The 21,608-nt window shown below is 39.6% G+C and overlaps 1 protein-coding gene across 1 annotated transcript in view; it reads right to left on the minus strand.

Moving 5' to 3' along the window:
- The window catches only part of LOC309548132 (uncharacterized protein), a 707,228-nt gene that overhangs the window by 311,050 nt on the left and 374,570 nt on the right, over window positions 1-21,608 (minus strand). The window contains exons 69-73 of the mRNA XM_082248097.1: window positions 17,477-17,635; window positions 11,950-12,165; window positions 10,340-10,559; window positions 4,065-4,157; window positions 2,622-2,804 (exon numbers count right to left, since the gene is read on the minus strand). Of these exons, the coding sequence (XP_082104223.1) occupies window positions 2,622-2,804; window positions 4,065-4,157; window positions 10,340-10,559; window positions 11,950-12,165; window positions 17,477-17,635 (871 nt within the window). The remainder of the gene's footprint in view (window positions 1-2,621; window positions 2,805-4,064; window positions 4,158-10,339; window positions 10,560-11,949; window positions 12,166-17,476; window positions 17,636-21,608) is intronic.

Genomic DNA, 21,608 nt, shown 5'->3' on the forward strand with positions numbered 1-21,608 from the left:
GCAAACTGAAGTGCCCTGCAATCCCTGGTGGTGGAAGGACATGCGCCAAACTGCAATCCGCCTCAGGCCCAGCCGCCACTGCATTTACCCAGTGTGCTGTTAGGGAGATATAACGTCCCTGACCGTGCTTGCTGGTCCACGTATCCGTAGTTAGGTGGATCTTGCCACAGATGGCATTGCGCAGTGCACACCTGATTTTGTCACCCACTTGGTTGTGCAGGGAAGGGATGTCTTGCCTGTAAAAGTAGTGGCGGCTGGGCACGAGGTACTGTGGGACAGCCACCGCCATAAGGCTCTTAAAACTCTGCGTCTCCACCAGACAGAATGACAGCATTTCAAAGGCCAGGAATTTTGAAATGCTGGCATTCAGGGCCAGGGATCGCGGGTGGGTAGGGGAGTAATTCCTCTTCCGCTCCAGTGTTTGGGAGATAGAAAGCTGAACGCTTCCACGGGACATTGTGGAGATGGTTGTTGGTGACCCAGGTGGTGGTGGTGTTGCTGGCAGATCCTCTGTTTGCGGGGTGGCAGGTGCCACTGTCACTACAGAGGTGGATGAAGAGGCCGAGACTGCAGCAGCAGAAGAGGAAGCAGGAGGAGCCAGAGACCTTTCTTGGTTTTTGAGGTGTCTACTCCACTGCAGCCCGTGCTTTGCACTTAGATGCCTGGTCATGCAGGTTGTGCTCAGGTTGAGAAGGTTTATGCCTCGCTTCAGGCTCTGATTGCACAGCGTGCAAACCACTCGTGTCCTGTCATCATCACATTGTCTGAAGAACTGCCACGCTAGGGAACTCCTTTGAGCTGGCTTTGGTGTGCTCGGTCCCTCGCTGCATTGGGCAGTAGCAAGCGTATGGTGTCTAGGGCACAGCCGCTCCACTTTTGCACCATGCTCCCTCTTCTGCTGTGCTGGTGGCTCTGTGCGACCACCGCCTCTTCCTCCAAACTACTCAGGTCACCTGCATGATGTTCATTCCATGTGGGGTCGAGGACCTCATCGTCCTCCACATCATCTTCCACCCAGTCTTCACCCCTGCCCTCCTTGTCGGTCTCCACAATTCGGAAATCTGCAGCAGTTGGCACCTGTGTTTCCTCATCATCCGAGACGTGCTGCGATGGTCCTCCCATGTACTCATCTTGAGACATAAGTGGTTGGGCATCGGTGCACTGAATCTCTTCCACTTATGGGGCAGGGCTAGGTGGATGGCCCTAGGAAACCATGCTAACAGAGTCATCAAAAAGAAGAAGAGACTGCTGCATGACTTGGGGCTCAGACTGCTTGGCTGATTTGCAAGGGGGTGAGGTGAAAGATTGATGGACATCGGCTGCAGGTGCCAACTCTGACCTTTCAGCAGAAGACTGGGTGGGAGACAATGTGAAGGAACTGGAGGCACTGTCAGCAACCCAATCTACTATCGCCTGTACTTGTTCTGGCCTCAACATTTGTAGAGGCGCATTAGGCCCTGCCAAATACTGCTGCAGGTTCTGTCGCCTACTCGCAGCTGAGAAAGGAGTTTCACTTGTGCGTGTAGCTGGCACAGATCAACCACATCATCTCCTTGCAACAGGAGCTCCACCAGCAGCACCATGACTCTAGCCCTTTCAATGTTTTTTAGAGCCATTTTAGTGCTCAAAAGTTCGGGTCACTATTGACTTCAATGGGGTTCGGGGTAAAGTTCAGGTTAAGTTGGGTCACGAACCCGGATTTTTTTTTCAAGTTGGCCGAACCCAGACATCCAGGTTGTTCGCACAACTCTAATTACTAGAACAATGTCTTGTGGTCTGATGAGACCAAGATAAACGTATTTAGTTCAGATGGTGTCGAGCGTATGTAGTGGCAACCAGGTGAGGAATACAAAGACAAGTGTGTGTTGCCTACAGTCAAGCATGATGGTGGAGATGTCATGGTCTGGAGCTGCATGAGTGCTGCTGGCGCTGGGGAGCTACAGTTCATTGAGGAAACCATGAATGCCAACATGTACTGTGACACACTGAAGCAGAGTATGATCCCCTCCCTTCGGAGACTGGGCTGCAGGGCAATATTCCAACATGATAACAATTCCAAACACACCTCCAAGATGACCACTGCCTTGCTAAAAAAGCTGGCCAAGCATATCTTCGGACCTAAACCCTCTTAAGCATCTGTGGGGCATCCTCAAAGGGAAGGTGGAGGAGCGTAAAGCCTCTAACATCCACCAGCTCCGTGATGTCATCATGGAGGAGTGGAAGAGGACTCCATTGGCAACCTGTGAAGCTCTGGTGAACTCAATGCCCAAGAAGGTTAAGGCAGTGCTGGAAAATGATGGTGGCCACACAAATATCGACACTTTGGGCCCAATTTGGACATTGTCACTTAGGGGTGCACTCACTTTTGTTGCCAGCGGTTTAGACATTAATGGCTGTGGGTTGAGTTAATTTTAGAGGACGGCAAACACACTGTTATACAAGCTATAAACTCACTACTTTACCTTGTAGCATAGTGTAATTTCTTCAGTGTTGTCACATGAAAAGATATAATAAAAAATATTTACAAAAATGTGAGGGGTGTACTCACTTTTGTGAGATACTGTATATATATATATATATATATATATATATATACACACATATATATAAAATTAATTTACCTTTTGATGACCATTTTTGAACTTCATCCATCTTTACAATTCTCATAATCAGAGCCCTAATGAAGTCCATGTAGAGATCCTCAGTAATCACAGGTAAAAAAGAAGAAACAGTAATCTCTTCTCCTTGGTCCTCTTCTCCTTGGTCTGCAGGGTTCTGTGCACTTTCATCATCGTTGTCTTTTTCTGTTGAAACAAAAAAACAGTGGACTGTAGCTATTTTTCTTTAGGTCTGAGGTCTTTAGGTCTAGGCCAGGTTTACAATAATGCTGTGGGTTTAGGGCATGCTTGTTAACACCAATTATATAACGTTATTGTGATTTCCAACAAAGTAGCCCATTTTTGTTAAGGAGTTATTAATACACCACAAGGCACCTCAATATGTAACTTTTTTTTCACATCTTTTTTTTTCGTTGCTATGCGTTAAAATGATGATACATTAGGGGTGTGCCATAGGGTGCCATTCAGAATGTGTGTCAGTCAACAGAACACTTTTTTCATACAGAGGACAATTGGCAAAGTTAGTGTTAAGCCCCATTATTCTTATAACTAGGTCCCACTTTCTAAAGGTAGAACCTAATTTCCTCTGGATACAGATTAAATGTTACATTTATGTATAATTCATATAATAAGGTGATTTATGAAGAACATTATACTGCTTTTTTTGAAGGTGGCTATGGTCCCATAAAATGAGTGAAAACTGTAGTTCCTGTCTGCACCATTGCTGCTGTTTTTTTTTTAATTTACTTCACATTACTGAAAAGTTCAGAAGAAAGAGCATGATAACTATGACTGTCTTTTTATGATTATAGTAAAAATGCAATGGTGGAGAATTACCTTTACTGCTATCTCCGAGACATATATGAAGTAAGAGGTTACTTTACCCAAGTATGTCCTCAGAAAAACAGAAACACTAGTTTGTATGGACTAAAGCATTAAAATAGAAATGCAGGCTAAACCTAACTAGTCTTAAAAATGCCCTTTCCTAACAATATATTTTACCTATATATATTTAAATTCTGTCTGGAGTTTGGCTTTAATTGTAAGAAATGTACTTTTTATAATGTCTTTGTGAATGTGGATTTAAGCATAATCTGTATTATTTTGTCTTTTTAAGGTAACCCTGAGGCAGCTGCACCCTGTAATGGAAGTGGATGAACACCTATTTTTTTTGGCAGGTGGCAAGTTCAATATTTGCTGTCTTACAAACATTGCACTACTGCTGAAATTCAACACTTGAAAGTGGGTGCCATGTTCCTCTTGATGGCCACTCTGTAACTATGGGTCATTAACCAACATACTGTGAAGTGTAGTATAGCATAGAAAAGATTTGCTGAACATTGGACATGAAAGAATTAATTATTTTCTTTTACAGGGTGCATCTGCCTCAAATTTTATAGACAGGGACTCTTTAAAGAAGTACAAACTTTACAAAGTAAAAAATACCTTTTGTTTTTGGAGAATTTGTATCACTGCTGTTCTGCTGTCTTTCTACAGGGATATCATTGGGAAATATTACTGAGAATTCAATCACACGCCCTAAAAAAAAAAAAAAAAATATTTAAAGAACTCACATGGTTAAATATCAGCAAGCAAAGAATAAAAAATGAAGCATAACACATCTTGATTATACATTTATTGAAACTGAGCTATTATTTAAGCTTTTTAAGAAAAATAGTTGGGTTGATCTACTAAAGGCAATTGGACTGTTTACATTTCAAGGGAGTTTTCCATTAGCTTAGTAAATGTGGTGAAAATCCCCACTGCAAAGAATATCCAATCACCTGTAAGGAACTTTTTAAAAAGCTGTATTTTTTCATGTACATGATTAGATGATGGAAGTCAGTGGAGCTTCACTTCATTTGCTACCTAAGGAAAAATTCCCTTGTAAAGTGAATGGTCTATTTGTCTTTAGTAAATCAACCCCAATGTGATCCAAAGATTTAACAAAACTCAACACCTGTAATAACACTATTGAGCATTTAACCAGTTCCCGACCACCCGCCGCCTTTTTACTGTGGCAGGGTGGCTCGTACAAGCAAAACTACGTAGATCTACGTCGCTCGCCTGGGAGCAGCTAGGGGGCGAGTGCACGCCGCCAGTGGCACGCTCCCGCCCCCGATCATCAGCGGGGAAGCCGATGCACGGGTCAGGCGGCTCCGATTGCTGCCTACCAACCGCAGGATCCTTCTATATAGGATCACATGTCTCTGTGGTCATCTCAGAAGCCACGTCCCCAACAGTTATAATCACTCCCCTAGGGTCACATTTAACCCCTTGATCACCTATACTGTTAACCCCTTCCCTGCCAGTGTCATTATTACAGTAAAAGTGCATATTTTTAGCACTGATTACTGTAGTAATGTCACTGGTACCCCCAAAAGTGTAAAAAATGTCAGTTAGGGGTCCGATCTGTCCGCTGCAATGTCGCAGTCCCACAAAAAAATCGCAGATGGCCTCCATTACTAGTATAAAAAAATAAAACAATAAAAATGACATACAGTGCCTTGCGAAAGTATTCGGCCCCCTTGAACTTTTCGACCTTTTGCCACATTTCAGGCTTCAAACATAAAGATATAAAACTGTAATTTTTTGTGAAGAATCAACAACAAGTGGGACACAATCATGAAGTGGAATGAAATGTATTCGATATTTCAAACTTTTTTAACAAATAAAAAACTGAAAAATTGGGCGTGCAAAATTATTCAGCCCCCTTAAGTTAATACTTTGTAGCGCCACCTTTTGCTGCGATTACAGCTGTAAGTCGCTTGGGGTATGTCTCTATCAGTTTTGCACATCGAGAGACTGAAATTTTTGCCCATTCCTCCTTGCAAAACAGCTCGAGCTCAGTGAGGTTGGATGGAGAGCGTTTGTGAACCGCAGTTTTCAGTTCTTTTCACAGATTCTCGATTGGATTCAGGTCTGGACTTTGACTTGGCCATTCTAACACCTGGATATGTTTATTTGTGAACCATTCCATTGTAGATTTTGCTTTATGTTTTGGATCATTGTCTTGTTGGAAGACAAATCTCCGTCCCAGTCTCAGGTCTTTTGCAGACTCCATCAGGTTTTCTTCCAGAATGGTCCTGTATTTGGCTCCATCCATCTTCCCATCAATTTTAACCATCTTCCCTGTCCCTGCTGAAGAAAAGCAGGCCCAAACCATGATGCTGCCACCACCATGTTTGACAGTGGGGATGGTGTGTTCAGGGTGATGAGCTGCGTTGCTTTTACGCTAAACATAACGTTTTGCATTGTTGCCAAAAAGTTCGATTTTGGTTTCATCTGACCAGAGCACCTTCTTCCACATGTTTGGTGTGTCTCCCAGGTGTCTTGTGGCAAACTATAACGACACTTTTTATGGATATCTTTAAGAAATGGCTTTCTTCTTGCCACTCTTCCATAAAGGCCAGATTTGTGCAGTATACGACTGATTGTTGTCCTATGGACAGAGTCTCCCACCTCAGCTGTAGATCTCTGCAGTTCATCCAGAGTGATCATGGGCCTCTTGACTGCATCTCTGATCAGTCTTCTCCTTGTATGAGCTGAAAGTTTAGAGGGACGGCCTGCTCTTCGTAGATTTGCAGTGGTCTTATACTCCTTCAATTTCAATATTATCGCTTGCACAGTGCTCTTTGGGATGTTTAAAGCTTGGAAAATCTTTTTGTATCCAAATCCAGCTTTAAACCTCTCCACAACAGTATCTCGGACCTGCCTGGTGTGTTCCTTGTTCTTCATGATGCTCTCCGCGCTTTAAACGGACCTCTGAGACTATCACAGTGCAGGTGCATTTATACGGAGACTTGATTACACACAGGTGGATTCTATTTATCATCATTAGTCATTTAGGTCAACATTGGATCATTCAGAGATCCTCACTGAACTTCTGGAGAGAGTTTGCTGCACTGAAAGTAAAGGGGCTGAATAATTTTGCACGCCCAATTTTTTAGTTTTTTATTTGTTAACAAATTTGTTAACAAAATTACAGTTTTATATCTTTATGTTTGAAGCCTGAAATGTGGCAAAGGGTCGCAAAGTTCAAGGGGGCCGAATACTTTCGCAAGGCACTGTAAATCTTTGCCGTAGTTAGTAAACGCGATAACTTTTGTGCAAACCAATCAAAATACGATTATGGCGATTTTTTTTACCAAAAATATTTAGCAGAAAACAAATTGGCCTAAAATGTTAGAAAATTTAGATTTTTACATTTTTTTTTTGGGAATGTTATATAGCAGAAAGTGAAAAATATTGTTTTTTTTTGTTCAAAATGGTCGCTTTTTTTTATACCGCAAAAAATAAAAATCGCACAGGTGATCAAATACCACCAAAAGAAAGCTCTATTTGTGGGGAAAAAGGGACATCAATTTTGTTTGTGTTCAGCATCGCACGACCGTGCAATTGTCCATTAAATTAACGCAGTGCCGAATCACAAAATAGGGTCTGGTCGTTAAGGGGGCAAATCCTTCCAGTCTTAAACTGGTTAAAGGTGTTATTTAGTGGAACAAAAGGATCCAGTGTAACTGGTAACACATAACACTCAAGGCACCTAATATGCAAATATGCAATTCCCAAACTTGCTACTTGCCCCTTTGAGGAGGAAAGTAGGAGCTGCCCCCACCGAATCCCTATCTCCTGCAGTCACTGAGGCTGGTAATCACAAGTGAATGTCAACAGATGGAATGGGCTTCCATTATCAAGGCAAAAAGCTGCATATAAAAGAGTCCCAGAATTTGGGGCTTCTGAGTAGCTTGAGATGTCAGATGACAAAGCATGCAGGCCTTAATATTTTTTATGAACTTCATTACACTTTAATTAATGTTATTAACCACTTGCTGACCAGCCGCCATAGGTATAGGCAGGTCAGCTCCCTTGCGCAAAACAACGTACCTGTACGCCGTTTCGTGTAGCAGTTAGTGGGGGCGCGTGCGTGCCGCCGGAGGCAGGCACAATTGCCGATTGGCTAGATGTCCGCCAGGCACCTGCGATCGCTCCCCATGGAGACAGAACGTCGGTCTGCTGAAATAAAACACAGCATACCGCTGTTCTGTCAGTGATGAACACAGGGATCCTGTGTTCCTTCTATTTAGAAACACAGGTCTCTGTGTTCATCCAGTAAGTGCATCCCCCACACAGTTAGAAAGCATTCCCTAGGCACACATTTAATCCTTTGATCCCCCCCCCTGGTGTTAACCCCTTCCCTTCCCCTATTTTTTAGCCCTGATTACTGTAGTAATGTCACTGGTCCCCTCAAAAGTGTCAAAAGTGTCAATTAAGTGTCCGATCTATCCGCCACAATGTCGCAGTCCTGCTAAAAATTGCTGATTGCCGCCATTACTAGTAAAAAAATAAATAAAATAAAAATGACATAAATCTTCCCCTCAGTTTGTAGACGCCATAACTTTTGTGCAAACCAATCAATATACATTTATTGGGATTTTTTTTACCAAAAATATGTAGCAGAATACATATTGGCCTAAATTGATGAAAAAATTAGATTTTTTTAATTTTTTTTACTGGGAATGTTTTATAGCAGAAAGAAACATATTGTTTTTTTTTTTTTTGTTTTTTTTTTTTTTAGAATTGTCTCTTTTTTTTTTGTTTATAGCGCAAAAAAATAAAATACGCAGAGGTGATGAAATACCACCAAAAGACAGCTCTATTTATTTGGGTACAGCGTCACATGACCGCACAATTTTCACTTAACCACTTAAGCCCCGGAGGATTTGGCTGCTAAAAGACCAGGGGGTATTTTGCGATTTTTTTACTGCGTGACTTTAACGGACCATTGCGCGGTCGTGCGACACTGTACCTAAACAAATTTGACGTCCTTTTTTTCCCACAAACAGAGCTTTCTTTTGGTGGTATTTGATCACCTGTGCGATTTTTTGATCATGCGCTATAAACAAAAAAAGAGCGTCAATTTTGCAAAAATAACAATATTTTTCACATTTTTTTATATGAAATTCCCCAAAAAAAATGTAAAAATCAAAATTTTTTAACATTTTCGGCCAATTTGTTTTATGCTACATATGTTTGGTAAAAAAATCACAAAAAACGTATTTTGATTGGTTTGCGCAAAAGTTATCGCGTCTAACAAAGGGAAAGATTTTTGTCATTTTTGGTGGGTTTTTTTTAACGAGTAATGGCGGCGATCTGCGGTACTGCGACATTGCGGCGGACAGATCGGACCCTTGACTGACATTTTTGACACTTTTGGGGTTACCAGTGACATCACTGCAGTAATCAGTGCTATACATATGCACTGTTACTGCAAAAATGACACTGGCAGGAAAGGGGTTAACTGTATTGGAGAGGGAGGGGTTAAGTGTGTCCTAGGGGCGTGATTCTAACTGTAAAGGGACATGGCTATTGGTGTAAAAACAAAGATCAACCGTCCAACATAGTAGAACCATCTGATCTTCATCAGGGAGAATGACAGGCAGTTTGTTTACATAAGCCGCCTGACTTTCTCCCTTCACCGGAGCGATCGTGAGTGACCGGCGGACAATCGGGTCCGCCGGTCACACGCACTGACTTGTCAGTGAACGAGCCGGGGGCGCCCGCAATTGGCTCACAAGTCAGTGACAGGCGAGTGACGTACCCCTACGTCACTCTGCCTGGCCGGGGCTGACCGCCGCAGTATATAGTCGTGCGGCGGTCGGCAACCGGTTAAAGTAACACAGTGCCGTATCGCAAAAAATGGCCTGGTCATTAAGGAGGTAAAACCTTCCGGTCCTTAAGTGGTTAAAACCTATTTGAGATAAAAAAAACCTCAGTCAATCTGTGTTTTTATTTAATTCCCCTCTTACTCTGTTCGCTGGGTTATTTTCAAGATACATGCTCACATATCCAGCGAATCTAGTGTTGTCACACTGCAATCAGTCACAAAAAAGTGGGTCCCATGCCATCATCTTCTTCTTTCCTTACTGCATCAGGGGCCAGCTGTCTCTTCCAGGTTCATACAGCCAGCCCCCTGATGACACTCATATGTCACATGCACTGTACAGTACCTCAAGGACTGCTAGGTTCAGTGACATAAGAATCCCAGGAGGCTGCAGTTGACTTGGATATCATTCTTGCCTACCCAAAATTCCCAGTATTACTAGGGCGGGTCCTAAAAAAAAAAGGTATTTGGGAAAAACAAACTATAAAAATTCACAACTGGGAATAATTACTTTTCCAGTTGTGATAGAAGAGGGGGGTAGGAATGCAATGAGAAAAAGTGGTTGGGGAAGGTGAAGGTCTGCTTTACACATTTAATGTCTGAATGCCTGAAGCCACCCAGCAGAGAGGAAACTGAGAATTATAAGGGTAGGCTGTTGCTTATCATTGGAAGATAGGATATGAGTAGACCAGGTACACAAAGAAAAAAATAAATAGATATAGAATGAAAATATGTAAAAGGAAAGAAACATGGAAAAGAATAACAGATGGTGAGGAGGGGGTGAAGAGAAATTTGTGGGTAGAGTGTAAAGTAAGAGAGGGATCCTGGACTAAAGGGAGAGAGAGAATAAAGGGATACAAAAAGAACAATAGGCCTTGCCTAACAAAAGGGTACACCTTTGAATGTATATTAACAAAAGTATAATATCAAGTTAAAAATAGAAATAGTAGTTCTATGGCAAACCACTAGAGCAACAAAATCATTGCTAATAGTATCTTACTGGGCAACACAGAAGATCTTACACTACGTAGACATTTTTCATTTAGATCTGTATTACCTATGTCTGGATCAATCGAGTCTATCATTAATGGGAAACCTCTTTCTTTAACAGCCATAGGCCATTCCACTGTTAGCATGAGTTGTCGAAAGTGGTGTTCATAAGCGCCAAGGTACGACACTAATCCCGCTGCCAGGGCTGTACTTCCAGGAATCCCACTGAGCCTGTCTGGAAGGGAGCTTACAATAGCAGCATATTTCTTGTTCTCGTCTTCCAGGAGCTTCAAAGAGATTAAAGATATTAAAGACAGTTAAATGGAGTTGTCAAGTTATATGTCACTTCATTGAATTGAGCTTGGCAAGGGTTATCTGAAGGACTGAGAATTTTTACAGGCTCATTCTTTGTTGTTATTTCCACAACCCGTGACCATCACTCATCTCCAGCTTGCAGATCTGTGTGCCGTAAACTAAATAATACATCATCCATTTTTATGCAGCTTACAGAGACTTGTTCACAATATGCCCAGGAGCACAAGTATATTTATTTTGCAGTTACCATCTAAGTTTGAATACTGTAATATTGTGCACAACAATTTGATGTTTGGCTGATAATTAACATAATTAGCTCTTCAAGACAGCACAACTATGATCCGTGCTGTAATAATGTGATTGTAAAGGGTGAAGGTTTTTTACCTTTCTATGCATGAAGATAAAAAAAACCTTCAGTGTGCAGCTTCCCCCTCATTACCTCCTAATACTTATCTGAGCCTGATCTCATTCCAGCAATGTGCACGAGAGCAGTGGCTCTCCCATGTCTCTGCCTCCTCACTGGCTGATTGCCATTTGCTCCCAATGCTTTTAATCACAGCCAGTGAGGAGGGAGTGGGGCAGGACAAAGCCATGCTCTGTGTGTCCCATAGACACACAGAGATGGCTCTGAAACAAGAACACACAAGTCACCCCACAGCAAGCAGCTTGCTCTGGGGAGCACTCGGCAAGGGGGAGGAGCCAGAAGCATCAGCAGGGGACCTGACAAGAGGAGGACCAGGGCTACTCTATGCAAAACCATTGCACAGAGCAGGCAACCTTTAGAGCTTATAATGTAGTTAGAACACATCATGTGAAAATGGCATTTACAGGATGTTTTTACTTGGAATATTCAAACTTTTTATAACCAAGGTGTTTTGATCAAATTACCTCCTATTAGAGAGCTGTTTCAGGAAACAGTAAAGTTGCACTAGAAAACAGTTAAGTAGAATAAGCAAGTCGTAAGGTGATCTTTGTTTGGCAGTGCACAAACTTTAAGATAAAACAATAATATATGTATGTATTTCAATTCTGTATCTGTATGCCCGAAGTTCTCTTTAAATTCAGTTTCTACCCAAAATGCAGCTGCCCTAACAATCCAAAAATTCAAAGATATTCAGTTAGTTCAGTCTTTTTTAACTTCATTGTAATACTACTGAAATTGATAGCAAACGTGTACCCCCGTATCTATGGTTTCACAACCAATGAATCTGGTATGGTAAAAATGTTATCTTCACTTGCTTTGTTGTTTATACCCTGCAAGTAAAAGCCAGTAGCAATATTTCCTTTTTTCTTTATTTATAGTGTTGTTAGCTAATGCTATCTGCTGGTGATTATACTGTATAAATGAAATAAAATACATACCTGTGCTACTTGTGCTGCCTGATCTAATTTACAGGCTATTTCGACAGTCTTTTGTTGTTGCTTGTTTTTATGCATGGTTGCCTCTTCAAAGCCCCTCTCTAGGTCACTCAATCTTGAAAGAAGAGCTTTTTTTCTCTGCTGTAAAGATATCATTTTCTGTTCTGCATCTTCTAAAGCAATTGTCATTTCAGCAACTCTGCTCTGCAAAGGTTTCACCTGAAATACAAGACATTCTCAGAGCAATTACTTTACTGGGTAACAACCAATTTATTTGAACTCCTGGTTTTTATATAAATATGCCTGTCACCAGAAAACTGTTATTATCCTATTTTCTCCTTGGTTAGGAATTTAACAGAATAGGTAATCAGAGAAATGATCAGACATGGAGTAACTGTAACTTTCAGTTTACTAAACTTGTGCAGTAATGCAAATTTTATTACTGGTTACTGGTTCAGGGTGGCCAAAAACTGCAGAATACAGAATGCTGCATAAATATATAAAATCTGACCAGCCATTGATTCTTCACAGCGATGTCTTAATGACTCAAGAGAGTTAAGCTGAGAATCCCTACTTCAGTAAAACAGAACACAGCTTCTTGCAATTATCACCATAGTCACTGCTCCCCACAGTGAAGTCCAGAGTTGATCTTGTAATACAGGTGACAAGCGGCAGGGCTCTAAGTCCCAAGGACAAAGGGTCACTCCTTTTGAGCTTGGGTACTCTGCTAGCAATTGGGGAGAAGCTCCTCACAGTAACTGGGTTTTTTTTGGGGTGTGCCAAGGAACCCATGGAGTTTAAGGAAATGGAACCCGCCTGCATCGGGGTGTGGAGTAAATGGGCAATCTGCTACAGTAAAGCACAACAAGGTGGTTTGGGTAAAAGCTTTAGCATTCAAATTAGTAAAAGAGCATTGGATTTTCTGTAAATGTCTTGATAAGAATAAGAGATTGGGGCTGATTTGTATAATTTTCATATCCCATAAGGGTATAGAATGTTAAAAAAAAAACATGTTGAGCCTGTCAGAAATCCAGCGGGCTCATAACTCCTAAAAATCCTAAAAATCTCAAGACATCCTATCTGATATGCTCTGTTCAGCGCTGTTAACTACAGAATACCCCCCTGTTATGGACATTCATATAGGGGGAGGTTAGGTTTTTTAAGATTGTATATGGACAGGGCCATTATTTGATTTTTAGTCATTTGTAGTGAACCATATCAATTAATAAAATAACATAAGTAATAACTAATAAGTACAAAAATAATAAACTGACAGCAGAGAAGACTGTAGACCATATTTCCCTCAAAAAATTGTTCAAGAACACAAAATATACTTGGACGTATGCAGTATCAGAATATGAATCTGTCAGCAGCTATTTACTGTCAAACAGATTTACTGCCATACCTATGGTCATATCCCAACCACTACCTGAATGGAGTTGGCATGTTCTCCCTGAGCTTAAATGGGTTTCCTCCAACACTCCAACATACATGCTGGTAGGTCTGTTAGCTCATGTTTAAATTGATCCTAGTTGTAAGGTGGAATGTACACTCCTTCAGGGCAGAGATTGATGTGAATGTGCAAATTGCTGATTCTGTATAAATACCTGTAATAATCAGCACCCAATAAATCCAGCTTTACTGATTAATTGTGCTCTTAATCTGATATCACATGTTTTTTTCTTTTTTCTTTAGTTCGGCTTTAGTAAATGCAGTTGTTTTCAATCTTAATTAGATAGCATGAGATTTATTTAGAGATCTGACATGAACTACTTAGGGGATTAATGATCACTGATTTATGAATATTGAGCAGCATTTCAATAATCTAGGCAGAATAATCACTTACACCTCAAACCAGCTTTTTGAACTATTATACTCTTCAGCAATCACTCAAAGGAAGTTAAATGACTCTGATTTATAACTATAACGTACAGGGCCCAGTACATTTGCTCTCTCAATGTGTAAATTCAACAAATGCAATTTTCAGCACCTCTAGAGAACCAATTTAAGTCAACATTATGCATGAGCTGAGCATGCTGGAATTCTCTGCTCTCTTATTTAACTCATTAAATTTGCACTGAACATCTTGCAATTAAAATTTCACACATATTTCTTCCTATGATTGACATTTGGCCTTAGTAAAAATTTGTTGAAATTTCTTGTTTTGAACACATAAGAGAACAGAGACAGAACGTGTGTTTTAGGTCTGATAATGTGTTCTAACATCTTGAACCTGATTATTAATAGATATCATAAAGCTCTAATTGCAAAACGCCTAATTGTGAGCTGTAAAAAAATAGTTTAAGTAGTGTAGGGATTTGTGAGCTTTAACCAACTTTTTTTTAAATATGTAAATAACTAATAATAATAATGCAATAAAAGGCACAGGAATTACAAATGACCAGGCTAACAATCTCAATATAGAAAACCCAGTGTGCTTTTTACACATGAAAAGTAAATATAAATTTAAAAGAATGTTCATTATAGACTTTAAAGTCTATATAAACCTTTTTTTTATTTTGAGTGGGTAGGGAATAGTTTAAACCTTTTTTTTTTTTTTGCCATCATGTCCTATTAGAAGATTTTCTTTCCCTTCCTACAGACATAGCAGGAAGTGAGAGGAAATCTCTCCAGAGGAACTTCTCTCTATTACAGTAGTCACTTCATCATTTTAAGGCTTCTCATGATAGTCCTGTTTATTTAACAACTCTAAATTCACCTTCACTTTTAGTGCTAGTAACAAAGAAAAGAGAAAACTAAGATTCCTTAGCAGAGACAAGACAGAGACAGTAATACAAGCCTAACAAAGTTCTAACCTCTCACTACTCTATTCAAAACAAAATAAAAAAAATTAGGCTTTTTATATACATTAACTATGAAGACAATAGACATTATGTTAAAGTTATACTAGTATGGCTGCCACTACATTATACATTATCAGGCCTTTTAATAAAAGCTATAAAGGGCAACAGGGAGGGCATCGGTCATTTATAAATTCCTTGGTATACAGTATGTAGTTAAAATTATAGTCAAATGTAAATGTAAGCAACACAATATTTTGAAAGAACCTGTCGTAGTATGGTCATTTCCAGATTTGTTGTTATCTACAGTGTGCATTTGATGCACCAAAGACTATGGGTGTAGTCAAATGTAATTAGTGTATTTTGAAATACAACTCATTGGGAAGAATGCAAAATCTGGTGCAGCTCTGAATAAAACCAATCAGCTTCCAGGTTTTTTGTCAAAGCTTAATTGAACAAGCTAAATTTAGAAGCAGTTTTAGTAAATCTACCCCATTGCTTTGACCAAAGAAACTAAATTTTCTTGCTGACCCCACGATTATTCGATCAACTTTTTTAAGAATGTTTGGTTAAATGGGCCAACCTTGTGCATTACCCAAGTGACGTTTATTGGAATAAAAAAGAAAATATACTCATAAACAAGTCAATCACAAAAGCATTTTAACCTTCCTAGCGGTATTCCCGAGTGTGACTCGGGGTAAGATTTTAGAGCCAAAAGCGGTAACCCCGAGTCACGCTCGGGGTAGCGCTAAGAAGATCGCTGGATGCTGGAAGAGGTTTTACTTACCTTTTCTCCGGGATCCAGCGAAGACTGCGAGCGGTATGCGGCGGCGGAGCTCTCTCTCGATCGTCTGCGAGCCCCGGCTTCCGTCTCCGGCGACGTGACGTCCGCCGGGGGGTGGAACCGGCGGCAAATTCAAATGTAAAACACACCAAACACACTGATACCGTTCAAAATAAAATAAAATCACATTACATTGCCCCCCAGTGGCCTTTCCTGCAGTTTTACTGTACTTTTTATGTAAATATATGTATATATATATATATATATATATATATATACACAGTATATATATATATATATATATATATATACGTATACATATACACATATACATATATATATATATATATATATATATATATACATATATATATACATATATATGTATACATATATATATATATATATATATATATACACACATATATATATATATATATATATATATATATATATATATACACATAATTCTTGTGAATGAGCAGCCCAAACCAACTGTATACATTATATATATATATATAATATTTATTATATATAATAAATGTATACAGTTGGTTTGGGCTGCTCATTCACAAGAATTGCATGCAAAATAATGGTACCGCTTTCAGCACCTAAAATCCAAAAGAATCATACCGCCAGGGAGGTTAAAGTCCACAATGGACACAAAGCGACAATGTCACCAGGCCTTCCAGATGGCTGATGCATTTCGAGGGGAGATCCCCTCTTCCTCAGAACCAATGCTGGACATGATCCTGGTGATCTGGTCGCTTTGTGTCCATTGTGGACTTTGAAATGTTTTTATGATTGGCTTGTTTGTGAGTTTATTTCCTTTCTTTTTATACCAATAAATATCACTCGGGTAATGCGCAAGGTTGTTGCACCCTCTTTTAGTTTTTTCTACAGTGTTTTCATTGGGTTTCCACCGACCCCTGGATGGCAGCAAGGTCTGTGCATTTACCCGGAGCCATAGAGATTCCAGGCAATATCCACCACCATCACATTATTTTTGAGTGCAGTAGAATTTGTTTGTCATTAGTATCCAAGAAAAACATCTAGGTGATATATACTTTGCATCTACATGAACGTACATTTAGGCTTTTTTAATAGCATAGTACGAAGAGGTATAGTGTCACTGTCAAGAAATACCAAATCAGCTTTTTATTTGTCAGGCCGCTGTATGCAGTAGAAAACTGTCTCCTGCTGCCACACCTTTCTTAATGGCACTATGTATTATACAGGTCTAAATGTCCACATGGGACTCTTTGATCTTCTGGACAGCAGGAAAATACTCAACCTTTTTCTCATAAGACAAAAGGTCACTTAACAAGATGCTTTAGCAAATTATGTTTTCATTTTGTTTTTCATATTATGGCTCCACTGGTTTAAAATAAGGCTCTTGCAGATAATATTTGGAAGCAAGAAGTAACAATTTTCACACTGATGTTATTTCATAATCTACCGATACCATTACACACAAATCTCCACCTGTCTTCATACAAATAAAAGCAGGTGATACAACAGTCCTTGTAATTACATGGTGTAAATTGTATTATTAGATCTTATTGGATTATACTAACCAAAAACTCATTAGATGGTGTGTATTATGTCACATGTGTGCTATTTACTTGCTGTAATTATTTTATTCAATCATATAAAATTCATTATGTGCATTGTTGGCCTTTAAGTTAAAAAAAAAAAAAAAGGTTGCTCGGTTAGCTTTTTACTTTAACAGAGAACTTCAAATGTCCATCACAAATAATTTCTATTACTGTTCTGCTGCAGTGGTGCAATCTCTGCTAGGCCATTATCCTATTCCTAACTGTACAAAGCATTTTAAGAGATGTACAACTCATATCCTATTTTCATGTACTAGATGCATTTTCAAAGAAACCAACATTAACTTAAAGAATTTTTTTTCTATCATTCATGGTCATTCAAAGATTACCTTAGAAGATAGAATCCGATAATACTGCACTGCCCTTTGAAGCCATCTCATAAGACTCCCTGCTGCCGTGTTACCAGCCGCCTTCCTCTCCATGTTCTCAGGGGTAAACTGAATTTTCCTTATATTAGCTTCTAGCAGCTCAAGAGTAGACTGTGGCAACTACAATTTGGAACAGTAATAAATATTAAAAGGATTCCTTAGGAGAAATGTGTCTAAGTACATCTTACTTTTTTAAATTAATGAGATTTTTTTATCGACATACTTGTAGCAATCAAAGAACCATGCAAGAGTCATTGAAATAAAGTTTTATTATATGCATGACCACCAATAAGAAACAACTGAAAACAAGTATACAGTATACTGACTAATAGTACGAGAAGTGAGAAAAAATAGCATAACACGTGTAATAGTGAAACTATATGGATAAGGATTTTTTTTAATTAACAGATCTTATTGATACTAGGAAAGTAAAATACTTGTACAACTGAATACATCTCTGCTCTAATATAATAAGGCTGAGATCATATGTTATGCTAATAAACATGAAATAAACAACCAGGTATCTTACTGTGTTGTCATTGTTTTACCTACTAAAGTATATCTGATAGATTCTTATTAGCTATCTCATGCTACAACCTTCACCTAACCCTAAGCAGCTGACATTTGAAGTGAAAAAAATCACACAAAAAAGTTTAATTACCAAGGTATTCCATGCTACAAAAAATCCTAATTAGTGCTCCAAGTCATATACTATATACCCATGCACCTACTCTATATCACCAAATGCAATAATACATGACAACGTGTATTAAATACTGTATATGAAATAAAGCAACAAATTGTGCATCACATTACCGTATATGCCAGTGTATATGAAGACTTTTTAATTTTAAAAGCATCCCCCAAAAATCGGGGGTCGTCTTATACGTAAAATATGTTAACCTTAAGGGAACTCCAGGTTCAGGACTACTTTACAAGCTGGCCCAAAAGGAACTTCCCTAATCTGTCAGCCCGCTGGGTGTGCGGTAATACTGTATGTACCGTGGCTTCCGCTACATACAGTAAACCACTCTGAGCCAATCACCGCAAGCGATGTATTCTATTATTAAATACAAAGCCTGCTTGGATGCCAATCTGAGCTGGCTTTGTATTTATTAACCACTTGCCGACCGCCGCACGACTATCTACGGTGGCGGTCAGCCCCTCACAGGCAAAGTGACGTAGGGCTACGTCACTAGCTTGTGAGGGTCTAGGGAGCGAGCGCGCGCCGCCGGAGGCGCGCTCCCGCTCCCGCGTGGTCACGGACCCCCCCACGCGTGTGACCGGCGGGCCCGATGTCCGCCGGCCACTCTGCGATCGGCGGGGGAGAGGGAGAAAGTCAGGCAGCTTGTGTAAACAAGCTGCCTGTCATTCTCCCCTCTGTATGAGAGATGATCATATGGATCTACTATGTAGATCCATTGATCACTCTGCATACAGCTGAAGCCACAGCCAATCACAGTTAGAATCACGCCCCTAGGGACACACACAGCCCCTCCCTCTCAAATAAAGTTAACCCCTTCACTACCAGTGTATTTTTACAGTAACAGTGCATATATATATAGCACTGATTACTGTAGAAATGTCACTGGTAACCCCAAAAGTGTCAAAAATGTCAGTCAAGGGTCCGATCTGTCTGCCGCAATGTCGCAGTACCGCAAAAGAAATCGCAGATCGCCGCCATTACGCGTTAAAAAAAAAAACAACAAAAATGACAAAAATCTTTCCCTTAGTTAGTAAACGCAATAACTTTTGCGCAAACCAATCAAAATACGCTTTTTGCGATTTTTTTTACCAAACATAGGTAGCATAAAACAAATTGGCCGAAAATGTTAAAAAATTTTGATTTTTACATTTTTTTTGGGGGGAATTTCATATAAAAAAAAGGGAAAAATATTGCTATTTTTGCAAAATTTACGCTCTTTTTTTGTTTATAGCGCGTGATCAAAAAATCGCACAGGTGATCAAATACCGCCAAAAGAAAGCTCTGTTTGTGGGAAAAAAAGGACGCCAAATTTGTTTAGGTACAGCGTCGCACGACCGCGCAATTGTCCGTTAAAGTCAAGCAGTGCCGAATCGCAAAATACCCCCTGGTCAGGAAGGGGGTAAAATCTTCCGGGGCTTAAGTGGTTAATAGAATACATCACTCACCATGGTTGGCTCAGCGCAGTATACTGTATGTAGCCGAAGCTGCGGTACATACAGTATTAACGCACATCCAGCGGGCTGAAAGATCAGTGGGTGTAAACAAAATGGATGTTTTTAAATGGTGTTGCCTTGGAAGGGGGGTAGTCTTGTTTAAACTGAAAATTTAGGGGGTCATCTCAAATGCCCAGACGTCTTATACGCCGGCATATACGGTAGTATATTAATCAAAATACCAAATGTGAACATGGAGAATCAAAAACATGAAGGTAAATCATCGCAAACAAATGGCAGTGTCCATACATTACATCTTCTAATACCCTTGTGCAATATGTGAAATCATAAATATACCTTGGTGTCAAAACCTCCACCTTTCCTTAACCTTTTGGAAAGGTGACCTCCACCTTTCCAACGGAGCACACACTCACCTTCTTAGATAGACCTTTGCATCAAAAGGTGATGCAGAGCATGTCCCCTTTAAAGCTAGGACAGGGCTAACTCCATAGACAAATTCAGCTCACTTGATGCAAAAATTTTCCAGCATAATGATGAACTAAAAAAAATAATAAAAGGAAACCATAGTACTCTCCATAACAGCTAATAGCTTTATTGTAAAAATAAACGTTACACTCGCATGTTTTAAAACAATCTGGCTCATCTAGTACCTGCAAGAAAATATAACTCAAGGGTTGGCCCAGTGCAAACTTTCATGTGGGATGTGCTGCCTAGGACTGCCTGGAGGGATCTGCACCAGCCCTTGACAGATGTTTTCTTGCAGTCAATAGATGAGCCTTATTGTTTTAAAACACAGGTGAGAGTAAGACCGCCATAGACTGAAGTTTAGGCAGGGACCAGCCAAATTTTTTATCCATCTATGAGCAGGGTGGATATGCTGAAGTCGATCCATCGATCAACTTCAGTATAACCAGCCTTTTAGGTTTTTTTTATCGTGCTATCACTGCCAGCGGCTATAGGTGCCAGCAGTGCTCATTGTATTCTGGCAGCTGGGAAACCTCCTGCTGTCAGAATAAGATAGTACAGCCAGAGGGATTCCCCATCAACACTGACTGCGTTGATGGGGGAATCAAGCAATTTTCTTTCCTTCAACAGAAAATTGCATGATGTATGGTTTGCTTACCCTTTTACCTTTATAATAAAGCTGTTGGGGAAGGTGGAGGTCACGATTGTTTTAACACCAGTGTATTTTTATGATTTTACATATTGTACAAGGATATTAGAAAATGCAATTTATGGACACTGTCATTTGTTTGTAATATACTGTCCTCAAGTTTTTGATTGTTCACATTTGGTGATTTGTTATTGTATTTTGTTTTTTTTTTTACTAATGTAATGAACAATTTGTTGATTTATTTAATTTATGTGGTACACATTGTTATGTATTATTGCAAATAGTGATATACAGCAGGTGCATGGGTATACAGTTTATGATTTGAAGTACTAGGATTGATTTTTTTTGCATTTAGAGCGGCATATTTTATAAATACATACAGCATCTGCTAGATTAGAAACAAACGCAAGAGATTTTACGATACAACTAGCCATAGGAAGAACAGATGAGTACATATGGTTTAAATGGCAGGGAGAAGTGTTAATTATGTGATTAATAATATACATGTTTTTTAAGCCATTTTGAGGTATAGGAGATGAAGTGCTGAAGGTCACCACGGAGGATAGCCATCTGTCCCATATTTTTTAAACTTTGAAAGGCAAATCCTGTTTTTATATTTTGTTTTTTTTAAGTTAGAGCTCTTCTGATACTTACAATTCACAATATTATGGTTGTAGCAGAGTATTTATACAGAATGTATTAATTAAATTGCATGCTAACAACAATATTTCACATCTTTGTCTCTTGATAAATGTGATGTTCTATTTGTAGTATATACAGTATCTCACAAAAGTGAGTACACTACTTACATTTTTGTAA

The sequence above is a fragment of the Pelophylax lessonae genome, assembly GCF_965119305.1.
Source record: "Pelophylax lessonae genome assembly, chromosome: 2".
NCBI lineage: Eukaryota > Metazoa > Chordata > Amphibia > Anura > Ranidae > Pelophylax > Pelophylax lessonae.